Source organism: Leopardus geoffroyi, chromosome D4 (genome assembly GCF_018350155.1).
Source record: "Leopardus geoffroyi isolate Oge1 chromosome D4, O.geoffroyi_Oge1_pat1.0, whole genome shotgun sequence".
NCBI classification, from domain to species: Eukaryota; Metazoa; Chordata; class Mammalia; order Carnivora; family Felidae; genus Leopardus; species Leopardus geoffroyi.
In genome coordinates, this window is record NC_059342.1 from 5,370,935 (window position 1) to 5,392,799 (window position 21,865).

Here is a 21,865-nt window from a genome sequence, read left to right on the forward strand (position 1 = left end):
AAAAACATCGGTATTTAAATGATTCGTTGGCACTGGGCTTTGAATAGCCTTTGTGTATTGAATCTGTACGAATGATACCTTTTCCGGCTCGTTACTAATTTCTATTCGAAATAAGTAAAAGCTTTAAGGTTTGCAATAGCTCGTTGCGTCTCTTTGTGGATTATACCAATTATAGATCCTTAAACCACGAAGAAAAACAGGGCAAAGAATAAGAAATGGGGTGGTGTGAAATCTGAGTTATTATAAAAATTGTTATGCAACAGCTTTCTCCTTTTAGCTGATAATTCGAACATATGGCTCATTTTTACCGTTTTTCTTGGTGTCCCTGTGATTCCCTCTCTCTTACCATCAAAATTGCTTGCCATTTTGATGTTTGCTTCTCGTGGAACGTTTCATAGGTTAACCAGAATGCAAGGAGACAAGTTATCCTGTCATCGGGGACGGAATTCAACGCTGTCAAATCCCTTATGTTGGGCACAGTTTTAGGTAAGTGGCAGAAAATGCGTCCCCCCACAGCAAATGGGTCAGAAGTGTTAGGTCACGAACACAGGAAGGGTTCGCGGCGCTGAGTAAGGCTCCTTGTGGTCTTCCCAGCGAGGGATAATCCCAGCTTCCCAGGGGCTTCCCGAGGGATAATCACGGCTTCCCAGCGAGGGATAATCAAGGTGGAAACTGTTCTCTTGTCCGAGTGCCCCTGCAGTCATGAGTGAGGGCTGTCTTCAGGCACCAGGGTGATCCCTGAGAAGTCCTTACACTTAACCCTCTCCCTTGGCAATCAGGCAGAACAAAACTCGGCATTTTTCTAGCAAGTGAGGAAAGACAAAGTCAAAGCAGATATCAAGGCCACAAATCCTCGATTAATCAGGAGTCAAATGCAGAAACCACTGAATGATAAGTATAGCTTTACATTTACGAGAAGAAGAGAAAAGGCTTAGTTTTCTTGTAGCAAGTGAGTACGTGTCGGGCTGTATATCCTGGGCCCTGCTTTGAAATGTACTTAATGCTCCCAGCTGCTTCTTGGGACTTCGAAGCCTAAAGATCCCGCGCCTGCTCTTGATGGCTGTGAGTTCATGAGAGCGCCAGAGTAAAAATACTATCCTATTTAGGCATCAAATGATTTATGCCTTTATTTTTCCCTTTGTCGCCAAGAATTAAACCGAAAGAAAAGTAGGTTTTGGAAGGTATATCTTTTCTTTTCGATCACTGACGCATGAACTGTCCATATCATCTACATTTAAAGTTACTTGGCAGAAATCCTCTTGTGGAATATTTATTATTCCTGTTCTGATACGTGACACCCGCCTGGCTCCGTTGAGCCCTAGGTGATCGGTGGAATCTTTGCTAGGTTTCCAGCCATTTATACATGGATCCTTTGATCGTTTCGGCCGCTGCACGCATGTATAACATCACAAACTGGAGATTTAGAGAAGGCACGGGAATGGATGTTCAAACTATGTTGAGAAGCACAGTAACGGGGAAAACGATCATATTTTCCAAACAGATGATGGATAGTAAAATTATGAGTTCTAATTTTTCAGAGGGAAGGCGAGGAATCCCAGGGTGCTCTTGAAAATGGTAAAAAAAAAAAAACAAAAAAACAAAAAACCGTGTAATTTAGATGCTGCAGCATCACCGGAAGCTCCAGGCCGGTCATGTGCAGTTACAGGTGGCTGATTACACCAGTGAAGGAGGGTCCGTGAGGTCTTTGCTGGGAGCGTCGGATAAAGAATAGCAGACCTCAGGCTGAAATGGTGGTCCTGATTTATAATCATGCCTTCAAGGTGGATAAAGAAAGGGCCTCCCGATGTGCTGGCAGAAAGGCAGCTAGTGCTGCAGGTGATTTCGCGTGGCTCACGGCTCCGGTCCCCGCGGCACAAGCAAAATAACCATCGAGCAGTTAACCCAGAAATAAAAATGAGGACAGTTGTTTCCCCTTGAGCATTGGGAGAGGTTTATGGCTATTGCAGCCCACTGGGGAGGGGACTCTCTCAGTCTCTAATGTGTGACTTTGGATGTGTTCTAGGCATTTCTGGACACCTATGTTTTTGTGACATTAGTAGATGTTTTTTTCATTCTATTTTTTCAAGTTTTTTTTAAAATTTTTAATGTTTGTTTATTTTTGAGAGAGAGAGACAGACTGTGAGCGGGGAAGGGGCAGAGAGAAAGGGAGACAGAATCTGAAGTAGGCTCCAGGCTCTGAGCTGTCAGCACAGAGCCCGACGCGGGGCTCGAACCCACAAACCGTGAGATCATGACCTGAGCCGAAGTTGGATGTTTAACCGACTCAGCCCCCCAGGCGCCCCTCAAATTTTTATTTAGATACCAGTTGGTCAGCATACAGTGTAATATTAGTTTCAGGTGTAGGATTTGGTGATTCATCGCTTACATACAGTGCCCAGTAGGGTTTTTTGTTCTATTTTAAAAAGTGGCATAGTCTAGAAAAACACAAGAACTGGAAAAACAATCGAAAGAAATTAGCTCCTTCCCCAGCTTTCACCCATGACAATCACAGTATACATTTAGATAGAGGAGGCTATGAGATTCCTACAAATTCAAAGCCCATGTAGAGTTTCAGAGAACAGTGGGATGGAACCCCTTCCTTGGCTGTCAGTTGAATAATATTATAATTGTTTTTAACATCCAAGTGGAAAAGAATTTGCTCCTTTTTTATCTGATACTGAGCTCCACTCAAGGATAGTTACTTACTCTTCTTGGATAGTAAGGATAGTTACTCTCCTCGGTTTGAACAGAGTGAGTAATTGATTGTCTTAGGGGCGTGCAAACCTCAGAGCTAGATTATCATACAGTGGTGCAGTCTGCGACTGGAGTGACAGCTTTGCCTGCCCCCAGCCGTCTGATCCCTCCTTCCTTGCCACAGCAGGTGTCTGTGGACTTTTCCCAGCCACCAGGACAGATAGGGTCAACGAACGAAATGAACACCCCACACGCAACTTCCTGCCCTCAGTGACTCGAGCCTCTGAGAGGAGAGGTGAGGCACATTCAGAAATGTCTGTGATGCAAGGTAGAAAGTGTGAAGTTGACAAAGGAATGTTTTTAAAGACAATTTGGCTTTTGGTCGATGATGGAAATATTGATTTAATAACTAGGCTGCATTATATAAAAAGCAATCGTTTTTATAAAAAAGGAGAATAATAAATTTTATCATATAAAGTTTTATTTTCCCACAAGCTAATATACAGAGGACAATAGTGCAGAATCGAAGACGTTAATGTTTTTATTCGAGAATGGTATATTCAGGAGCATCTCTCTCAGGCTATAAAAATTAAACTTGAAACTCAGCAATGAAGTTTATTGCCTGAAGCAATTGAGTCTAATAAAATTATAAATATTCATTTCATCTGTACATAGAGCTATGCATCTTGATCAAAGCCGAATAAAACTTTTCATGTTCTGGACAACTTTCAGGATGGCTTCTGCCCTGATTCTGCTGGCACTTTCAGAGCAGTGAGTAACTAAGGAGACACTGCTTTGTGTCCAGATTTGGAGAATATAAGCGGAGCTTCCCTTCATAGACCAACAGATTGGTTAATAAAGAGCCATTAATTTGCCAAAGAAAGTTGTCGCAAACTATGGCAAGCTATCCAGAACTTATATTTTGTTAGCTGTTCTGACTCAATGAGTTATCCATTCATTAACAAAACTTCTGTGGTCCCTAATGCGCACTTGTCCCTCACAGGATATTTTGGATGTCTACCAACAAGACCTACAGATATATGCACCTGCCCTTAATGCACTTGCAATATAATAGGGAATATAGGGGCGCCTGGGTGGCGCAGTCGGTTAAGCGTCCGACTTCAGCCAGGTCACGATCTCACGGTCCGTGAGTTCGAGCCCCGCGTCAGGCTCTGGGCTGATGGCTCAGAGCCTGGAGCCTGTTTCTGATTCTGTGTCTCCCTCTCTCTCTGCCCCTCCCCCGTTCATGCTCTGTCTCTCTCTGTCCCAAAAGTAAATAAACGTTGAAAAAAAAAATAGGGAATATAAACAACAGAATAGTGTTCATAACTAATCTAATTTAGCGTTATTATTATTTACCCTAATGTGCTTTGGACAGAATAGTTCAGGATCACCTTCTAAATTAACAGGCTGTCCTTGTTCTTCAAAATTAGTGGTCTTCTTAATGGTGACCAATCAGGTTAAGTTTTCCCAGTTACTATAAAATAATTTTAGTATAATCCTACTTTAAATGCACATCATTAGATTTCTGATTTTCTGTCTGGTCTTGACTTGGATGTGGCCTATAGTCCCAAAGTAGGAGAGCTTTAAAATACAACAAACCAGTAAGGTGCCCTAGCATTGTTTTGCTGAGTTTTATTTCTCTAGAGATGTTTATATAAATGGTATTCTGTTGATTTTGTGTGTGTGCATAAAAAGAAACAATGACAAAATTCCCCAAATATCAAAACAAAAATCCGTTTTGAAGTATGCAGAATAAAGACGTGCCTTTCTATTTCCTCCTGGGAAAGAATACAATAGGTTGAATGTAGTTCAAATCAATACAGTCATGCAGATAAGCCTTAATGGGTCAATTTTCAGTGTGGGGAAAGGAAATCCATTGAAGGATTATAAATTGAAATGGAGCTCCATATATGAGAATTGAGTAATAAATAATTTGTGGAAATTACCTACTGACATCTTCATGGACAGACTACTGTTTAGATATTATGTGACTTCTATGTGACTTATGTGACATGTATGCCTTTTCTATGCTTTGCCAAAGAATTTATCTCATTTAGAAAGAAAGACACAAAACGTTTCTAAAATTTCAGGAGTATGAATATAAGTGCGAAGATCCTCAACAAAATATTAGGGAATCTAACTCGGTAACATAAAAAAGTATTAAATGCCATGATCAAGTAAGATTTATGCTAGGATTTTAAGGTTGGTTCAGCAGATAAAAATTAATCAATGTAATATGCCATGTTAGTAAAATAAAGGACGAAAACCACATGGTTACCTCAGTAGACACAGAAAAAGCATTTGGAAAAAAAAAAAAAAACCCAAAAACTCCACCCTGCTTTCATAATAAAGAACATTGAACAAACTAGGAATAGAAGGAACCTTCCTCACATGAAAAAAGGCATCCACAAAAACCCCCAGCTGACATGACATCATACTTAATGGTAAGATAATGGAAGTCTTTCCCTAAGATCAGGAACCAAATGGGGATGTCCACTCTCACTGGTTTTGTTCAAGACTGTAGAACTCGTTGGAGTGAGGGCTATTTCACAAGGAAAAAAAAAAAAAAGTAAAAAGTATCCAGAATAAAAAGAAAGAAGTAAAACTATCTCTATTTGTAGAGAATGTGGGCTTGTAAGGAATCCAGGAGAAAAGCTATTGGAGCTAGTACACAGTTTGGGAAAAGACATAAGATCAATATACAGAAACCTATTTTATTTCTATATACTAGCAATGAACAATACGAAAATGAAAGGAAGAATGAAATGTAAATTCCATTTAAAATAGCATCAAAAAGAATAAAATACCTTGGGATAACTTTAACAAAAGAGGTATAAGACACATATGCTGGAAACTATGGAACTTTGTTGGAATGAATTATGGAAGACGTATGTAAACAGAAAGACATCCACGTTCATGGATTGGAAGACATACTGTTGCTAAGATGGCAGTGCTCCCCAGATTGACCTATGGATTCAACCGGATGGCCTTTTTGTAGAAATTGACAAGTTGCAATTTTTGTAGAAATTGACAAGTCCCAAAATGCCTATGGAAATGCAAAGGATTCCAAGTAGCCAAAACAGTCTTGAAAAGAAGAATTAAGTTGGAGGTCACCCTCTTGATTTTAAAACTTGGTACAAAGCCATGCTAATCAAAGCTGTGTGGTATTGGCATAAGGGCAAACCCATTGGCCAATGAAGTAGATTGAGAGTCAAGAAATACATCGATTTATCACTAGTTGACTTAGACATTCATGCCAGGCCCATTCAATGGAGGAAGAATAGTCTCTTAAACAAATGGAACTGAGCCAACTGGATATCCACAGGCTAAAAAAACAGTGTGGGCCCCTACCTCACACCATTTACAAAAATTAACTCAAAAGGGATGGTAGGTCTAAGTTGGGGGCTATAATTATAAAACTTTTAGACCAAACTATGGTTGTATATTTTTGTGACCTTGGGTTAGGCAGTGGTTTCTTAGATAAGGTTTCTCAAAAGCCTTGCATTAGGTCATGGTTTCTCAAGAGCACGAGCAACACAAGAAAAACAGATAAGGTGAACCTCATCAAAATTAAAAACTTTGGTAATTCAAGTGACACGTCCAAGAAAGTAAAAAGACAATCCACAAAATGAAAAATATTTGCCGGTCATGTATCTGACAAGAAACTTTTGTACAGAATATGTAAAGGACTCATCCAACTGAACAAAAAGACAAATAACTCAGGTTAAAGCGGTAGATTTTGCAAGGGGATACTGGTAATGGTGTTACAGCTTTGTAAATCACACAACCCCACTGAATTGTGTACTTGAAAATGACGAATTTTATGGTATGTGAACTGAATCTCAATAATAAGAAAAAAAATCTATTAGAGATTTCCCTCTTTTGCCAGTGCCTTTTCTCCATGCAGCTGGGAGAGTCGGAGTGATGAGCCATAACTGGACGTTTATTCTGAAGGGTGAATGAGTTTATTTGAGAACAGGATGTGATGGGAGGTAGGGAGTAGAGAACTGGTAGGGGCCAGCGCCCGAGACTGCTGAGGTGGAGCAAAGCCACATCAGCGGTTCCTGCACAAGCCTAGTCATACTTTTGAAAAGGACTGAGAACTAAGGACAGAGATAGCAACCGTGCGGAGTTGTGACCGTATCCCCTTGTTAGGTAGACGAGTGGCAGAGACCGCTCACGTCATGACACGTGGAGGGGACGTTATTTACTAAAGACTACTCTTCTAGTAAATACCTGCTGGCAATGCTTGTTCAAAGGGCCCGGGGTCCCAAATGACCCCAGATTTCTTCCCAGGCGTTGGCTGCCAGTGCTGGGATTCTTGGTGCATGGCGATCATGTGTTTTGGGGAGGAGGGAGGTGTAATTAATTCACTTCTTTCTGACTCTGAAAATCACGTCCCTCCAGCCCTGAATTGTTGGAAAGACAGACTGGGAAAGTCTGTCTAGTCATCATCTTCTAATTATGTCATTTATTTAGAATAAAAAAAGAAAGTTCACTCTGCTGTTTCATCAATTCCAAAATAAACAGCAGGTCGATTCAGGGGCACGGCTTTCATTCATCAGGTGTTTCTAACATTCATTCATGCTGTTGCGCGTACAGAGTTCATTCATTGTCTTTGCTGCGCCCTTTATTGCGTGATTATCTCTCAATTGGTTTATTCTCATGTTGACGGGCAGCTGGGTTGTCTTTGGGGCTGTTAATCTCCTGTATCAACTTTATAGTTATGCCTCCTTTTATTATTATCTGTTACTCTTAGGATTAAATTGTGCATCCTTGATTTATCACACACTAAATTGTCACACTTGTCAAAATACATAAAAACTTCAGAACACTTTATTTCCTCCCCCACCCTCGTTGTCATGTACTTTACGTTTACGTGTTATTTTGTTCTGCAAGACGTTACTATTGCTGTCGTTTAAAACAGTCAGTGTCCATTTCATTCTATCCACATTTTTACACTTTCGGATGTACTTCCTGGTTTCCTGCGATTCCTCGAACCACTCACTTTGTTTCCTGATTTTTCTTGCTGAGAGAGCCTCTGGGGGTGCTCCTTCCACTGCTCCGGTGTTTCCTGCCGGAAGGACGTCCTGTGGATCTTTTGTTAAAATGCTTGTTCCTCACAAAAGCAGAAATCATCCCATATATTGGAATGCGCAGCCTTGGTAAATGTATCTTATGGGCAACACTGCCCACCATCTGAGACGGTTGAGAATGTTTATGTCCTGAATTACCGTAAATTTGATTGTAATTTTAAGTTTTCCTACCATGGACGTTTTTTAAGTGGGGAAAAAAAAGATTTAATCTGTTTTTATTGAAAATGATTTAGGGTTCTGCTCAAAATTACAAAGGAAGTGAACTTTATCCTCATCTCTTGGCCCACTTTTTCTTAAACGTTAACTCTGCTTCCTGGCCACACTCAAACCACATTCCCATGCCCTCGTGACCTAGTATGCACTTGATCTCTTACTTCCTGTTAGTATACCTGTGTCCTCGAGCGCGCGGAGATGGTCAAACATAGTTACCCTGATATGCAAATTTCTTTTAAAATGTTTTTTTAATGTTTATTTATTGAGAGAGAGAGACAGGACAGAGACAGAGCGTGAGCAGGGGAGGGGCAGAGAGAGAGGGAGACACAGAATCCAAAGCAGGCTCCAGGTTCTGAGCTATTAGCAAAGAGCCTTGCCTTGGGGCTTGAACCCACAATCCAGGAGATCATGGGTTGAACTGAAGTCAGATGGTTGCTTAACCAATGAGCCACCCAGCCGCCCCGATATGTGAATTTCTAATACCGCCTAACTATTCTCCTAAGGTTTCCCTAGTGTTTTTTTCTTTACATTTTAAAGGGAAGAAAACTTTTGAGCCAGAAGGCAGGGCCTCAGTCATGGAATTTCAGGAGTCAGCTACTAGGGAAGATAGATTTGCACTCATTGTCTTCCTGAACACAGTTCTGTTAATTCTGATGCTGATATTGTGTGGACCCTGTTCTGGAAAATGGCAGCTTGGACCCGTAAACACTTGCTTCCGCTCCCAATTCATTGTGTCTGTGCCCTGAACAGAGGGACTGGAGGGCCAGCCCAGTTGCCAGGAGGGGCGGGAAGGTGTGCATGAGGGACCTGCGGTGGGGATTTGCCCCGTGGGCTGGAACAGAGCAGAGTCTCAGGGAGGGAGTGCGAAGCCTGCAGATCCTGGGCAGAGCTTGGCTTGGAGAGAACTCCGGACCTCCAAAGGGAAGGAAGCTCAACACTGCTCAGCATGGCTGTGCTCATGCTCAGTGTCCCTCGCTGCTCGGAGGATGGGCTGGCTGGTTGGGCCACATTCCTTCTGTCATGGTGAGGGTGAGGGAGAGAGGCTTCTTCCTACAACGTGGGCAACAGGTGTACTCTCCACATTGCCAGGACCCCCATATCATCATGTAGGGTCCCCAACCATGGAGTTCTGAAACTAGCAGACCAAGAAATAAATAAGTTAAAAAAATAATAATAATAATCACGTCACCCCTTAGGGAGATGAGGAGGAGGATTAAAAACAACAAATAGAATTCCCACATCAAAACAGCTGCTAAAGAAGCCAGAAAATAACAAGGATGAAACTTGGGGCTCAAGGAAATTTGAGAAAAGTCACACGTGCAGACACAGACGCTGGGGGTTAAAGGAAATATAACTTCGAGATTTCACTGGGTCATCTGAAGGAGAGGATCATCACTGATTATGCATAAACAGTGACCTGGAATATACTGTAGGTGGAGTATCTCAAACCACAGAGCAAAAAAGCTTAAGAGAGAGAAATTAGAAGGGAAAATAAGAGGAAATGTAACACGAATAACTAGAGATCCAGAAACAGAATTAGAAGCAAAGGCAATAATTGTGCATTTAAAACAATTCTCTGAGCTGAAGGAAAACCCGAGTTGCAAATTGAAAGGACTCCTCAATTCTGATGAGAAAAGACATACATCTGGGAAAATTTCTGAATTGCAAAACGACAGAGAAGAAAGCTTCCAAACTTTCGAGACAGAAGTTACTACAATGAAAAAATAACGATCATGGCATCAGCACCCAACTTCTCATTTGTAACAGTGGGATAAAAAAAAAAAAAAAAAAAAACCTCGACAGACTATCATCCCACTGCTGAGGAATCAGCTGCCGCTTAAGCATCTGATATATAATGTATTTGACAAGGTTAAAAAAAGATATTTTGGATAACAAGGAAGGATTGAGATTAAATATTGACCATGCATCCCACCCGAGGAAAATACTAGAGAATTATTCCAGTCAAAGAGTGAATCACAACCATGGCCTCAGGATGGAAACTCTGAAGGCAATAGGGAACGGTGAGCAGTAAACCTTTTAACATATATTGACATTGAACATGCATACGTAATATGTGGGCACATAAATTCACCCACACGTGTCCATACCCACAACGCACATACATGGAGAAACATCAAGTACACAGTCTTGAAGAACGTGAAAATATAGTGCACTGTAATGTTCCACTGATGTTTCTTTCCTGAGTAGTAGGACTGCCTGCAGAAACGAAGGTCAGTTACCTTTGAAAACATACGTGTCACAGAATTAGTCTAAAGAATTAAGGTCAATGTCGGCCCCTGATTTGTTCTCCTACCCTAGCCCGGTACGGTAGTGCTCGTGTCAGACTTTGACCAGTCTCTCTTTTTGCTCAACAGCCGAGACCTTTTTTTGGTCCGTATTTTTGTTTGTTTGTTTGGGGTTTTGGGGGGGTTTTCGTTTCTTTGCAGAAGAAGTCCTATGTTACTATTATGGTGTTTTCCCATTTTTTTCTTCTTGACATCCTCTCAAGTATATTCAAGTGAAGATGCCTTTCTTCAAGGAATATATATTGCCTGAATGCAAAAAAAAAAAAAAAAAGTTATCGCATCTTTAAAGAACTCTTTTAGTATAAAATAATCATTTAATTGAGTTGTCCCAAGCTCATTTGACTTCACTGTAAGAATCTACCTGAAATTCAGCATATGTAAAGCTCCTTGATGCTTCTTCCTATAACCAACCTGGCCAAGATAGCAGTATGTTTCAGAAAATTCTTTTTTGTGTGTGTGTGTGTGATTATAACAATGTAAACATGTCCCTGATTTTAGTTGCTTGTAGAGGCCTTTTACACAGCACTTACTTGTGCAACTTTAAAATTACCGAACAGAATTTTATAAGTCAAGTAGCTCCCAATGAATTTATTCAAAGTTTCCCAAAGTTAGATCATTTTTCTTAAAGATACGACTCTTTTCCAAAGCTGAAGGAGCAAGGATACAAAAGATTGGACTTTCAGGAAGGACAGACTGAAATAGTGAGATGAAGTTTAATAGGAAAAAAGGCGAGTCGTGTAACGAGATTGAAGAAATCCACCCCCTGAGTTTGTAGGGGAGGCAAAACTTTACATCTCCCCTCTTAAGGTTTCTAGCTAAACCTGAGCATTAAATTGACCCGAGGCAGATTAACAAGAGGAAAGCATGCAGATTTTTAAATGTATATGGCGCCTCCGTAGGAAAATGAAGACCCAAAAAGCAGATAGTGTTTATATGTTAGATTGAACACAGGGTATAGTAATTGTGCATGAGTAATTAAATGTATGGGGGGGGGGGACAAATGGGGGTAGGAGTTACTTTAACAAGGTTTGTGTGTACAGATTTCTCCAACCTGACCCCCTTCTCACAGGGGACCCTCTTCCCCCTAAGAAAATAATAGTTCTTTATTTTTCACAGCACCTAGCATGTATGTATTAGATTATCCATATCCAATCAAAACTATTTATAGTTACTTATAGTATCAGGAAGTGGAGACAAAAGGGCAGTACCCCCTCAGAAACTCAAACTCCAAGGCAATAAAGATTGCCCTGTAAGGGTTTGCAACATCGAGATAGACTGGATCAGAGCTGAGATTCTCAGGGTGAAGTTAAAGACGGACTATCGTGCCAATCCAAAAAACACTTCTACAATGTATACATATATTTTATAGAAGGTATGTGCATCTGTTAAAGGAAAAAGAGCAGTATAATGACTCCCATTTACCAGTCCCTTAATGTGAATAATTACGAACATGTCCAAAAGGTACTGACATAATAAAAGGGATAATACCCTATTGAAAAGGGGGTTACTATAACCAGCTCGGATACAGGTTCCTCCGCTTGAGAGACCTTTGTTTACTAAGGTCTAGTATTACTAACTTTCTTTTTATTTTTTTCTTTAAAAAAAAAATTTTTAATGTTTATTTGTGAGAGGGAGACAGTGTGAGAGGGGCAGAGAGAGAAGGAGACACAGAATCCGAAGCAGGCTCCAGGCTCTGAGCTGTCAGCACAGAGCCTGACTCAGGGCTCGAACTCACCAACCTTGAGATCATGACCTGAGCCGACGCTCCACCGACTGAGCCACCCAGGTGCCCCGTTACTAACTTTCAGTAGGAGTAAGGGCACTCATGGTAACCTCTGCAGATCCCTTGACGCAATGCCCCAGCCTGCGGAAGCCAGCGCATAAATTCTTGGTAGTTGTTCATGGTTGTTAGGAAGTCAGCCAGCTCATTGACTGAAGCAGGGAGGCAGTGTGACAGCAGAGGCCACACGTCCTTACTAAGTTGAGGTGGCTTCCCCTGGGGGGTACACGGATGCCCCCCCTGACTCACTGCATTGAAACATTTGGAGTCTACACTTCATTGCCGCTGGTCAGGTTTGGTGGCCATTGAGCGAGAGCACTGAGGGCCTGACCATCGTCGAAGCGAAGGAATTGATGATGTCTCCTGAGTCAATCCCCCGCCAACCAACCTCCGTCAGAGTGGGGTGAGGGCCGGGAGAGGCAAGCCTCAACTTACGGAAAGGGGGCAGAGACCATCACTGGAAAGGGGGGAGCGGCAGTGGGGTGTGGGGTCCCCCCCCCGTGGCGCCTGCGGTTAGCGGGGGACCTCTGTCAACAGTGAGCCAGACCTAAGTGCACGTGGGGAGAGCAGCGCTGCGGTAAGGACTCCCCCAGAGCCCCGCCGTCCCCAAGCTCCGGAGACCTTTCACTGGGACCGCCTCGATTCTTGGCCACAAATCCTGTTTCAAAGTACTGTGATGATCATTTGGAAAGTGCCGCCGCAGAGGATTTTTAATTCGTTTGGAACGCGTGGCTGCATCCGGGGGGAGGGGGGAGGGGCTCGGCGTGCCCACACGCAGAGTTGCACCAAGGCCACGGGTAGCAGGGCCGCGGGCACTGGCTCTGGCTGCCTCTTCCTAAGCAGGGAAGGACAGGGGATCCGGGGGGAGGGTGCTGCGGCCGCGCCCTAACGCGTGCCCCGCTTCTTTGCCCGCAGAGCCCCCCGGCGCGGACCCGGACACGCTGCGGGCCGGCGCGCGCGGCTTCACCGGCTGCCTCTCGGCGGTGCGCTTCGGCCCCGCCGCTCCGCTCAAGGCCGCGCTGCGCCCCGGGGGCCCCGCCCCGGTCACGGTGCGCGGCCACGTGGCCGCCGCGGCCCGCTGCGCGGAGGGGGCGGGGCCCGGAGCCCCGGCGCGGGAGGCCACCCGCCCGCTGGCAGGTGGCGCAGGTGCGTTGGCCCCTCCGCCCCGTCCCTCCCCGGAACTTTCCCGAGCCCGCCGCGGGCTGGGCTGGGCCGGCCCCGCTCGGGCGTGGGGTTCGTGCGCGTTTCTGGCACACGGTGGCCCGTTCTTCTGCCCGCGTGACGTTCGCGCGCGTCCCCGAAGGCCCCCTTCCCTCTCGCCTCTGTCATTCTCCCTTTTTCTACCGTAGGTGGCTCCGGACCAAGGGACGGGGGACAGCCCTTAGTTACTGCTGACGGAAGTGACTCCGCCGTCATCGGAGGTAACAGGGCTGTGAATGACCCGGGCTCTGGCGTTGTTGTCACCGTTGGCCGGATCCAAAAAGCGTCTGTGGGGATCCGCGCTGTTGTTCCGGGTCGATGCGGGACGCAGGACACTGGCCCATGGTCCCCGTGTGACCGCCCCGAAGGCAGCCTCTGGAGGCTGTTAGTTCAAGGCCCCTGTGGCTCCACGGAGACGCTTTTTAAATAGTTGCCAGACTGTAGAATAATAAGGTTTATCATTTGAAAATAGCCACTGATATTTCTCAGGATATGTATGCTTACGACTCATTCACCTTTACTTCTCCGATTCAAAGTAGCCACGGATCTCTCAGTCCATTAGCCCAAAACATTTAAAAAATACTATGAGGGGCGCCTGGGTGGCGCAGTCGGTTAAGCGTCCGACTTCAGCCAGGTCACGATCTCGCGGTCCGTGAGTTCGAGCCCCGCGTCGGGCTCTGGGCTGATGGCTCAGAGCCTGGAGCCTGTTTCCAATTCTGTGTCTCCCTCTCTCTCTGCCTTTCCCCCGTTCATGTTGTGTCTCTCTCTGTCCCAAAAATAAATAAACGTTGAAAAAAAAATTAAAAAAAAAAAATACTATGAAAAGTAGGGCCGCCTGAGTTGGCCCAGTCAGTTAAGCGTCAGACTTCGGCTCAGGTCATCATCTCACAGTTCGAGAGTTCGAGTCCCACGTGGGGCTCCGTGCTAACAGCTCACAGCCTGGAACCTCCTTTGGATTCTGTGTCTCCCCCTCCCTCAGCCCCTTCCCTGCTTGCACTTTGTGTGTGTCTCTCTCTCTCTCTCTCTCTCTCTCTCCCAAAAACAAACCTTAAAACAATTTTTTAAAATAATATTAAAAGTAAAACATACATTGGGAAAAACACCTAAACTAGGCAAATTGTCTTTTCCTAAACATAAAGGTAAACAAGGTCAAGATTTTTCTTCGAAAAAATTTTTTTAAAGTTTGTTTTTGAGAGAGAAAGAGAGAGGGGCACAGAGTGCAAGCGGGGGAGGGCTAGAGAGAGTGGGGGCACAGAATCCGAAGCAGGCTCCAGGCTCCAAGCCATCAGCACAGAGCCGATGTGGGGCTCGAACTCACCAACCATGAGATCATGACGTGAGCTGAAGTTGGATACCTAAGGGACTGAGCCACCCAGGCGCCCCCTAACATAAAGATTTTTGTAAGCATAAATATGTAAAACTGTTTCTGGTGTCAGTCTTCTCTTAGATTTATATACACTTGTATTTATAAATATAATTACTTATATATTTATACAACATATATATTTTTAGTGTCACATGTATTCTATAAACGTGACACAAAAACTGGATGTAATATAGGTCTTTCAAGCAAAGCCTGATAGCTAAACTATATGTATATTCAAATATATATTCCCATTACATAGGAACTCCTATGTAATGGGAATATATATTTATAGGAATATAAAATACTTCTATTTTGTACGTTTAATATATTTGAAGAAGCAAAAGTAATTGCATCTTAAATACCTCCCGATGCATTCTCTGAAACAGGATTTATGTAGAATTTAAAGAATGAATAATCAAGTCTCCCTCCTTATCATTCAAGAAACATTTAAATGTATTTACTTAGATTAATGCAAGTGTCCGTTGCAAAGCCGGCTGGGTAAGGAGGAAGTGCACTGCTGGTCATCCCATTGCTGTTCCAGAGAAGGGACTTAGTCCCAGAGCCAGGTGACCCCACTGGCAGTCCGCTCTCCAGGCGGGGTGCGCACCAGGTCAGATCGAATCTGTTCATTTCGCTTCCGTTCATAAAAGACACCAAGCTTCTCCAGACCGTGAGCAAAGTATTCAGACGTTTTCAAGTGCCGACCAAATCTATGTAAGAAAGTTAATATTCCCATTCTTCTCTCAACCATTTCTATTTTTGTGATGAGTGAAGTATGTGACGCCCCGCCCTGATTTCACACCTCCAAGAACAAATAAAAAGCAAATGTGTTACTTATAATGTGTATCTAAAAAGAGTACTTTTGTGTTAAATTTTAAAACTTAATCCTCAGCCGTTCTCATTTATTTTTAATGAGGGGACTTCACTAGAAAGCAAAAGCTAATTGAAAATAAATCAAGAGTGATTAATGTTTTCCAAATAGGAATCACAGTCCAAAACGGGGCAAAATATCGCGGTTAGTGCCTTTATCAGAGCAACGAAAATAGTCAAATTGATGACAGAACGGATTTGGTCTTCGGCGCTTTGTCGCGTTTGGTTAAATACCATTGACAAGGTGTACGGAGTGGGTAAGTGGCACCAGTATTATTCCCCTGAGAGGTCCTAGTTGGCTCCTGATAGGTGGGTTCTGCATTGTGCGTTATCGTTTTCTCCTCTTGCAAGCAAAGAGAACAATATAGGAGAGAAGTAATCTCAATAACGTTCAAACCTGGTAAACCAGAGATCACGGAGGGTTTCTTGCCAAGGGACCCATACTGTAGCTGGGCAGAAAGGGACAGACGTGTCGGTAGATGGAGGGCGGGCAGATCTGAGTGCTTGTCACACACACATTTACCCCGGAATTGCTGAAGGGAAGGTTATGGAATGCGTCTGATGCATTATTCAAGTTATCTCAATCTTCAGAGAGTGGCCGAGGACAGAGGTGGTTCTAAGACCCCACCCAAACTCACAAAACAAACAAGCTAGCGATGAGTTACATACGTCACAGCCTGGATGTTTCCGTATAATGGTGACAGTAATTGTATAATCAAGTGGCCCGATCGCTGTTATCGAGAGTTACTGTCTCTGACTCTAAAATTGGATATGATACAGCTCTTTAAAGCAAAGTCCTGTAAGTAAACATAACAACAATTAAAGCAGCTCTACTGTTTGTTCTCATGTGAGATGTAACAGTTTGAGAGTGATGCTTACTCTACCTAGTGATATTTAAGAATATTCAAAAAATCATGAATATACTACCCGTCTCAGGGAAGGAAGGGTCTGGGTTCCTGAGAGCATGTGTTCAGGAATCCCTGTGACCAAATATACGCAACCAATTTTGAGGTTGTTGGATCCCATTATGCTTTTTTTTTTAATGTTTATTTATTTTTGAGAGAGAGAGTGTGAGCGGGGGAGGGGCAGAGAGAGAGAGGGAGAGAAATTCCCAAGGAGGCTCCACACTGTCAGCATGGAACCCGATGCGGGGCTCGAACCCACAAACCGCGAGATCATGACCTGAGCCGAGGTTGGACATTCAACCGACTGAGCCACCCAGGCGCCTCTCCATCACGCTTCTTTATGTCTGTCCCAGAGTATAATGAAGAATCTTCCTTTTTATAATACACATTTTGATTCACATAACAAAACAATAACGTGTTTTCTAGCATTTGCTAATTAGAATACTAATGCCTTAAAAGCATATTGACTAGTGAATGCTTTAAAACAATTTTTTTTTTTTGCCTCTTTGTTTTGGTCTAGATTGGACATGCATTCTTCACTACTATGATAGCTTGAGCGAACACTTCTAGACCTCATTTGAACACCCCACCCCTGGCAGCGCTTTAAAATAGTCTGAGGAACTTTTAAGACAACTCTGATGTCCCAGCCTCCCACCCAAAGATTCTGAGCTATTGTCTGCTATGCACCCAAAATTGCGAACCACTGGCGTAGCGAATGTTTTCGGTACTTGAAGCATTTCCAACGGGAGATCTCAAATAATCTACTTTCCACAGAGTTGGATGGTCTCAGTATCTCCAAAGTTTAACACAGTGGCATAGTGATTATTGCTGCGTGATAAATTGCCACCGCTTAGGGCTTAACCCAACCCACTTTGATTATTTCACGGTTTCTGTGGGTTAGGAGTTGGGGCACAGCTTAGCCGGGTCCTCCGCCGAGGGTCGCATGAGGCTGTGATCGAGGTGTCCACCCGGACCGGAGTCTCATCTGGAGATTCCTCTGGGGAAGGAGTCCCGTGATCACCTGCATGCTTGTTAGCAGCATTGAGTGGCTTGTAGCCGTAGGACTGAGAGCGTCTTCATTTTTGCCGGCTGCTGACCAGAGCCTGACCTCAGCCCCTGGAGCCTTCCCTGCAAGTTCCCTGCCGTGTAAGGTTTCCCACCCTGACCGCTCACTGCCTCACGGCCGGCAGGAAGAGGGACGGACAGTCCCATAAAACAGAGGCTGCCGCCTTATGTAACAGAATCCCATAATCAGGTACAGCGTATCACCTTTGTTCCATTTTGTTGGGTAAAAACAAGTCACAGGCGCTACCCACAAACAGTGGAAGGGGGTCACACAAAGGCATGGACCCCCAGCAGCGGAGATCACTTAAGACTCTTCTAGCCTCGTAGAAACAAGCATATGCACACCACAGATGTGTGAGTCAGCAGTATCTCAGCAGCAAGTTTTCCTTAAAATACGCAACACCATCAGGGCACCCGGGTGGCTCGGTTGGGCGTCCGACTTCAGTTTAGGTCATGATCGCATGGGTCGTGGGTTTGAGCCCCGCGTCGGGCTCTGCGCTGGCAGCTCGGAGCCCGCTTCGGATTCTGTGTCTCGCTCTCTCTCTCTCTCTCTGCCCCTCCCCCACTCGCGCTCTGTCTCTCTCTCAAAAAATAAACATTAATAAAAAATAAATTAAGGAAAAACACACATAAGCATTTAACTGCTCTATGACAGGTCTATACTGCCTAGTCTTTTAAAATAATTAAATTATTAGCATGAAGTGAGGGCGTGACCACGTTGTGGTTCTGAAGGTAAGCGTGAGGGCATTAACTGAAAGTGACGCTGATCGATCTTTAGGACGAGGGCATAAAACTGCTGTATCTAAAGGATGTATGGACTTAGAAGTAAACTCAGTGCTATAGTACCATTTGGTTTCCAATTTTCTGGTGAGATATATATATATATGATGAAATATATATGTGATGTAACACAGATGATGTAATATATATATATGATGTAATTGATATATAGAGATGATGTAAATGACGCTCTAAATTATAGTAGATTATGAAGCTTATATTCTGACTATGTTTTTCCTTTCTCTCCTCTCACTAGGTGTGATAGCCGTTGTGATATTTATCTTGCTCTGCATCACTGCCATAGCTATACGCATTTACCAACAGAGATGGTTGTACCACAAAAATGAATCGAATATCCCAAAACACGGAGACCATGCTGAGACCGCTCTGAGAAGTGAGCTCAATCTGCAAAGTACAGTCAGTGAAAGCCAGAAGGAGTATTTCTTCTGATGGGCAGTAGAGGCTCACTCATGCATGGCCCTGGTGACGCGACTTTCGGGCTGAGCCAGGGGCTCCCAGGGGATGACGCCCCCTCTCGTCCTCTTGGGTCAGACGGTGGCCGTGGGGCGCCGTCAGCTTGCTCGTGTGTGGCCCCAGGAGGCCCTGCTCAGTGCTGCTTCGTGATCTATTGATGTAAAAGTGACTTCGGTGTGCTCATTAATCACTGTGTGGCAGTTTCTGACTGTTCTGACCTGATCTTTGAAAATTCAAATGTATTTTGCATAATGACTCTGGGTGTTAAGTGAGGGCAAGGATTTGAGCTGCGGCTCTACCCGCTTAAGACGGGGACACAGACGTTTATAAAAGTCAGAGTTGGACTCTGATGTGCGTTGTGTGGAAGTCTGTATTTTGCTTCCCTTCTCGATCACCTGCTGACCCTCGTAAAGCAGGAAGTGTTTCTCAGATGGTGTTCGAGTGGTTTCCATCTTCCTGCACACCAGAGCCTGGTGGCCAAAAATGCATTCGAGACTTGGAAAAGAACATTTTTTGGCTGCTTGTTTTTACTATTCGTCTCTTTTAAGTCCGTTTGCATACGTTTTAGTGACGAAGTGCATCTTGAATGTCAGCTACGAAATTCTAGTATTCTGTTCATTTATGGAACAGAAAAATGCATAGGTAGCAAAGTGTGTAAAGCATTCTGATCTGCAATACTTTGCGAATTTTACTCTGTAACTGCTCCTTTTAATCTTTGTAAATTATGATAAAGATGACCTCATGATCTCCCCCAAAACATCTATTTTCTAACTAAACCTGTGCCCAGGTATGAACTCTATATTTAACACTGCAAATGTATCCTTCACCCATTTCATTTAAATGAAATATAATCTTGAATTTATTTCCTTCAGATGTGGGGTGATTAGGTCACTATTATTTGTTGTCCTGTGGTTCCCTTTTTTCTGAGGTTGTCACAACAATCTGGTTTCTTACGACTGTCTTTTCATTTACTAGGGAAGAGTCACAATTTGGAACTAAAGCTCTCCATTTCTTTTTCTAAATCCTGAACTGATCCAGGCAAACCCTGGATTCCCCGAAGGTGGAAGGATGCTTTTGCGAAGGGAGGGCGCGGGCTGTAGGATCTGAGTTAAATCTGGCGTTCCGCTCAAGCATCTGGGATCTCGGGGTCCGCTTCCATTAGAGCCCCCCAAATCGACCAGCTCATTTCATAGTAGGGTATATTTGCATCCGAGGGGAGCAAAGAACGTACACGAACCGCGGGAATCCTGCCAGGAACTCCTTTCGCGGCAGTGGTCACGAGATGACGGTGTGCAGCCCACCATTTGCACCCAACAGCCAGTTACACAAATGATGTGTCGCCCTCTTCAGATGCCACTTGGCCACGTGCCTGCTGGGAATCAGATTGCTCCCTTTGACCCCAATGGGACCACCTGGGACTATACACATTTAGCCTTGCTATTACCTTTGAGTGCACACCTACTTTTCTGTGATTTTTTTTTAAAGAATAGAAACAGATAGCCTCTATACTAAGTCTTTTCTCAAAGAAAACCCCTTTTTTTGTTTCTTAGGGTTTCATATTAGTTTTCTATGAGGTATAACAAACCACCACAACGTAGTGGTTTAACACGACACACGTTTAGCGTCTCACTGTTTCTGTGGATCAGGAGCTAGGCATGGGTTTACTGTTTCCTAAAAAGCTGTAATGAAGTGTCAGCCCGGGCTGTGTTCTCATCTGGAGACTCAGCTAGGGAGTCCTCGTTCTTAACGGTTATTGACGACATTCCGTTCCGTACTTCTGGAAGATTCACGGAAGCCTGCTTCTGTTCAGGGCTAGCAAGAGAGAGCGCTACTCTAGTGCAAGTCTGCAAATACGAGGGAGTTTTATGGAACATAAAGTGATGATGGGAGTGACAGCCCATCTCCTTTGCCAAATTCTGTTGGTTGAAAGCAAGTCACAGGTCCTACCCACGCTCAAGAGGAGGGGTTTACGTAGGACTTGTAACCGGCAGGCTGTGATCATGGGGTCCCTTTAAAGTCACTCTCTACACTACTATATCTTTATTGAAGTTTCTTTAAGTGAGCGATGAAGGATTTTCGGGATCTCAACATAGTAATACATGAGAAACCTACCTTGGTGAATGGTATGCATACCTTTTGCCCAAAAGGTCTGCGCAGGTCGGGGAAGGATTCAACGCAAAATCATGGGCCCTGTTGCTTCTACGGAATGCATAGTTGAATGTGAACATCCTGAAATCGTTGCAACTTTAACAGATGATCATGTTGAGTTCCAAGAGAATTCATCACTTTGGTAGCTGGAATTTTACAGATTTATAGATAGGGCAATCCGTTGTACTCTGCTCTCTTTTTAAAAGAGAAAACAAAATGTTTCTACCAAATTGCGGTGATGTATAATCCACTTTCCTTTACCGATTTGTAAACGTCAACCTGCTTATTTGTTAATAAAATAACGTTTTTGAATTAAATTAGGAAAATATTTTTAAGAGAAATTGACTGGAATTTGGATTGTGAATTATATTGTTTTTTTTCCCCTAATCTATTAAAAAATGTGCAAATGTCTCCATTCTGTAACGGTGTATGTGCTACGTTACCCGTACTGTCTACAGAGAGAACACTGTGGTGTGTTAATATTATTCGTGATGGTATTTAAAGTATCAAACACAAAGTAAAACACAAAGTACCTAATAGGTACTGATTATTACAAGCTAAAATACCCGTGAAGGTAGAAGTCTAAACCTTTGCCAGAGAACAATAATTTACCAACCAGTAAGTTATTTGTTGAGTTGAATATTTACGATACACTCAAAACTGGTTAAACGTGATTTTCCCCAGAGTTGAGTTTCTAGAGCACTCTAAATATACAAATTCCAGTTGCAGATAACATCCTGCTATGAAATAAATGTTGAAAGATCATAATTCCCCAAGATTTATTTCCCAGTAGAAAAGGAAAATAGTTGGGAATTAACACTTGTTATTGGGACTGGCATTTGAGAAGTTCTGTTTGCTCCATTATTAAGTGAAGACCCCCCCCCTCCCGCTTCATTCCCTCCCCAGTATTATTTAACAATGTCGAAAAACCTATCAGGGCATTCTGTTTGTCTAGAATAATCACT

At 43.5% G+C, this 21,865-nt stretch overlaps 1 protein-coding gene across 4 annotated transcripts in view; it reads left to right on the forward strand.

Moving 5' to 3' along the window:
- LOC123592539 (contactin-associated protein-like 3) overlaps positions 1-19,623 on the forward strand; it is a 193,955-nt gene extending 174,332 nt beyond the window's left edge. For all 4 annotated transcript variants that reach the window (XM_045467707.1, XM_045467705.1, XM_045467706.1 and 1 more), the window contains 4 exons: positions 399-486; positions 13,008-13,238; positions 13,442-13,513; positions 18,535-19,623. In XM_045467707.1, the coding sequence (XP_045323663.1) occupies positions 399-486; positions 13,008-13,238; positions 13,442-13,513; positions 18,535-18,728 (585 nt within the window). In that variant the 3' untranslated portion in view covers positions 18,729-19,623. The remainder of the gene's footprint in view (positions 1-398; positions 487-13,007; positions 13,239-13,441; positions 13,514-18,534) is intronic.
- Positions 19,624-21,865: the final 2,242 nt, after the last annotated feature.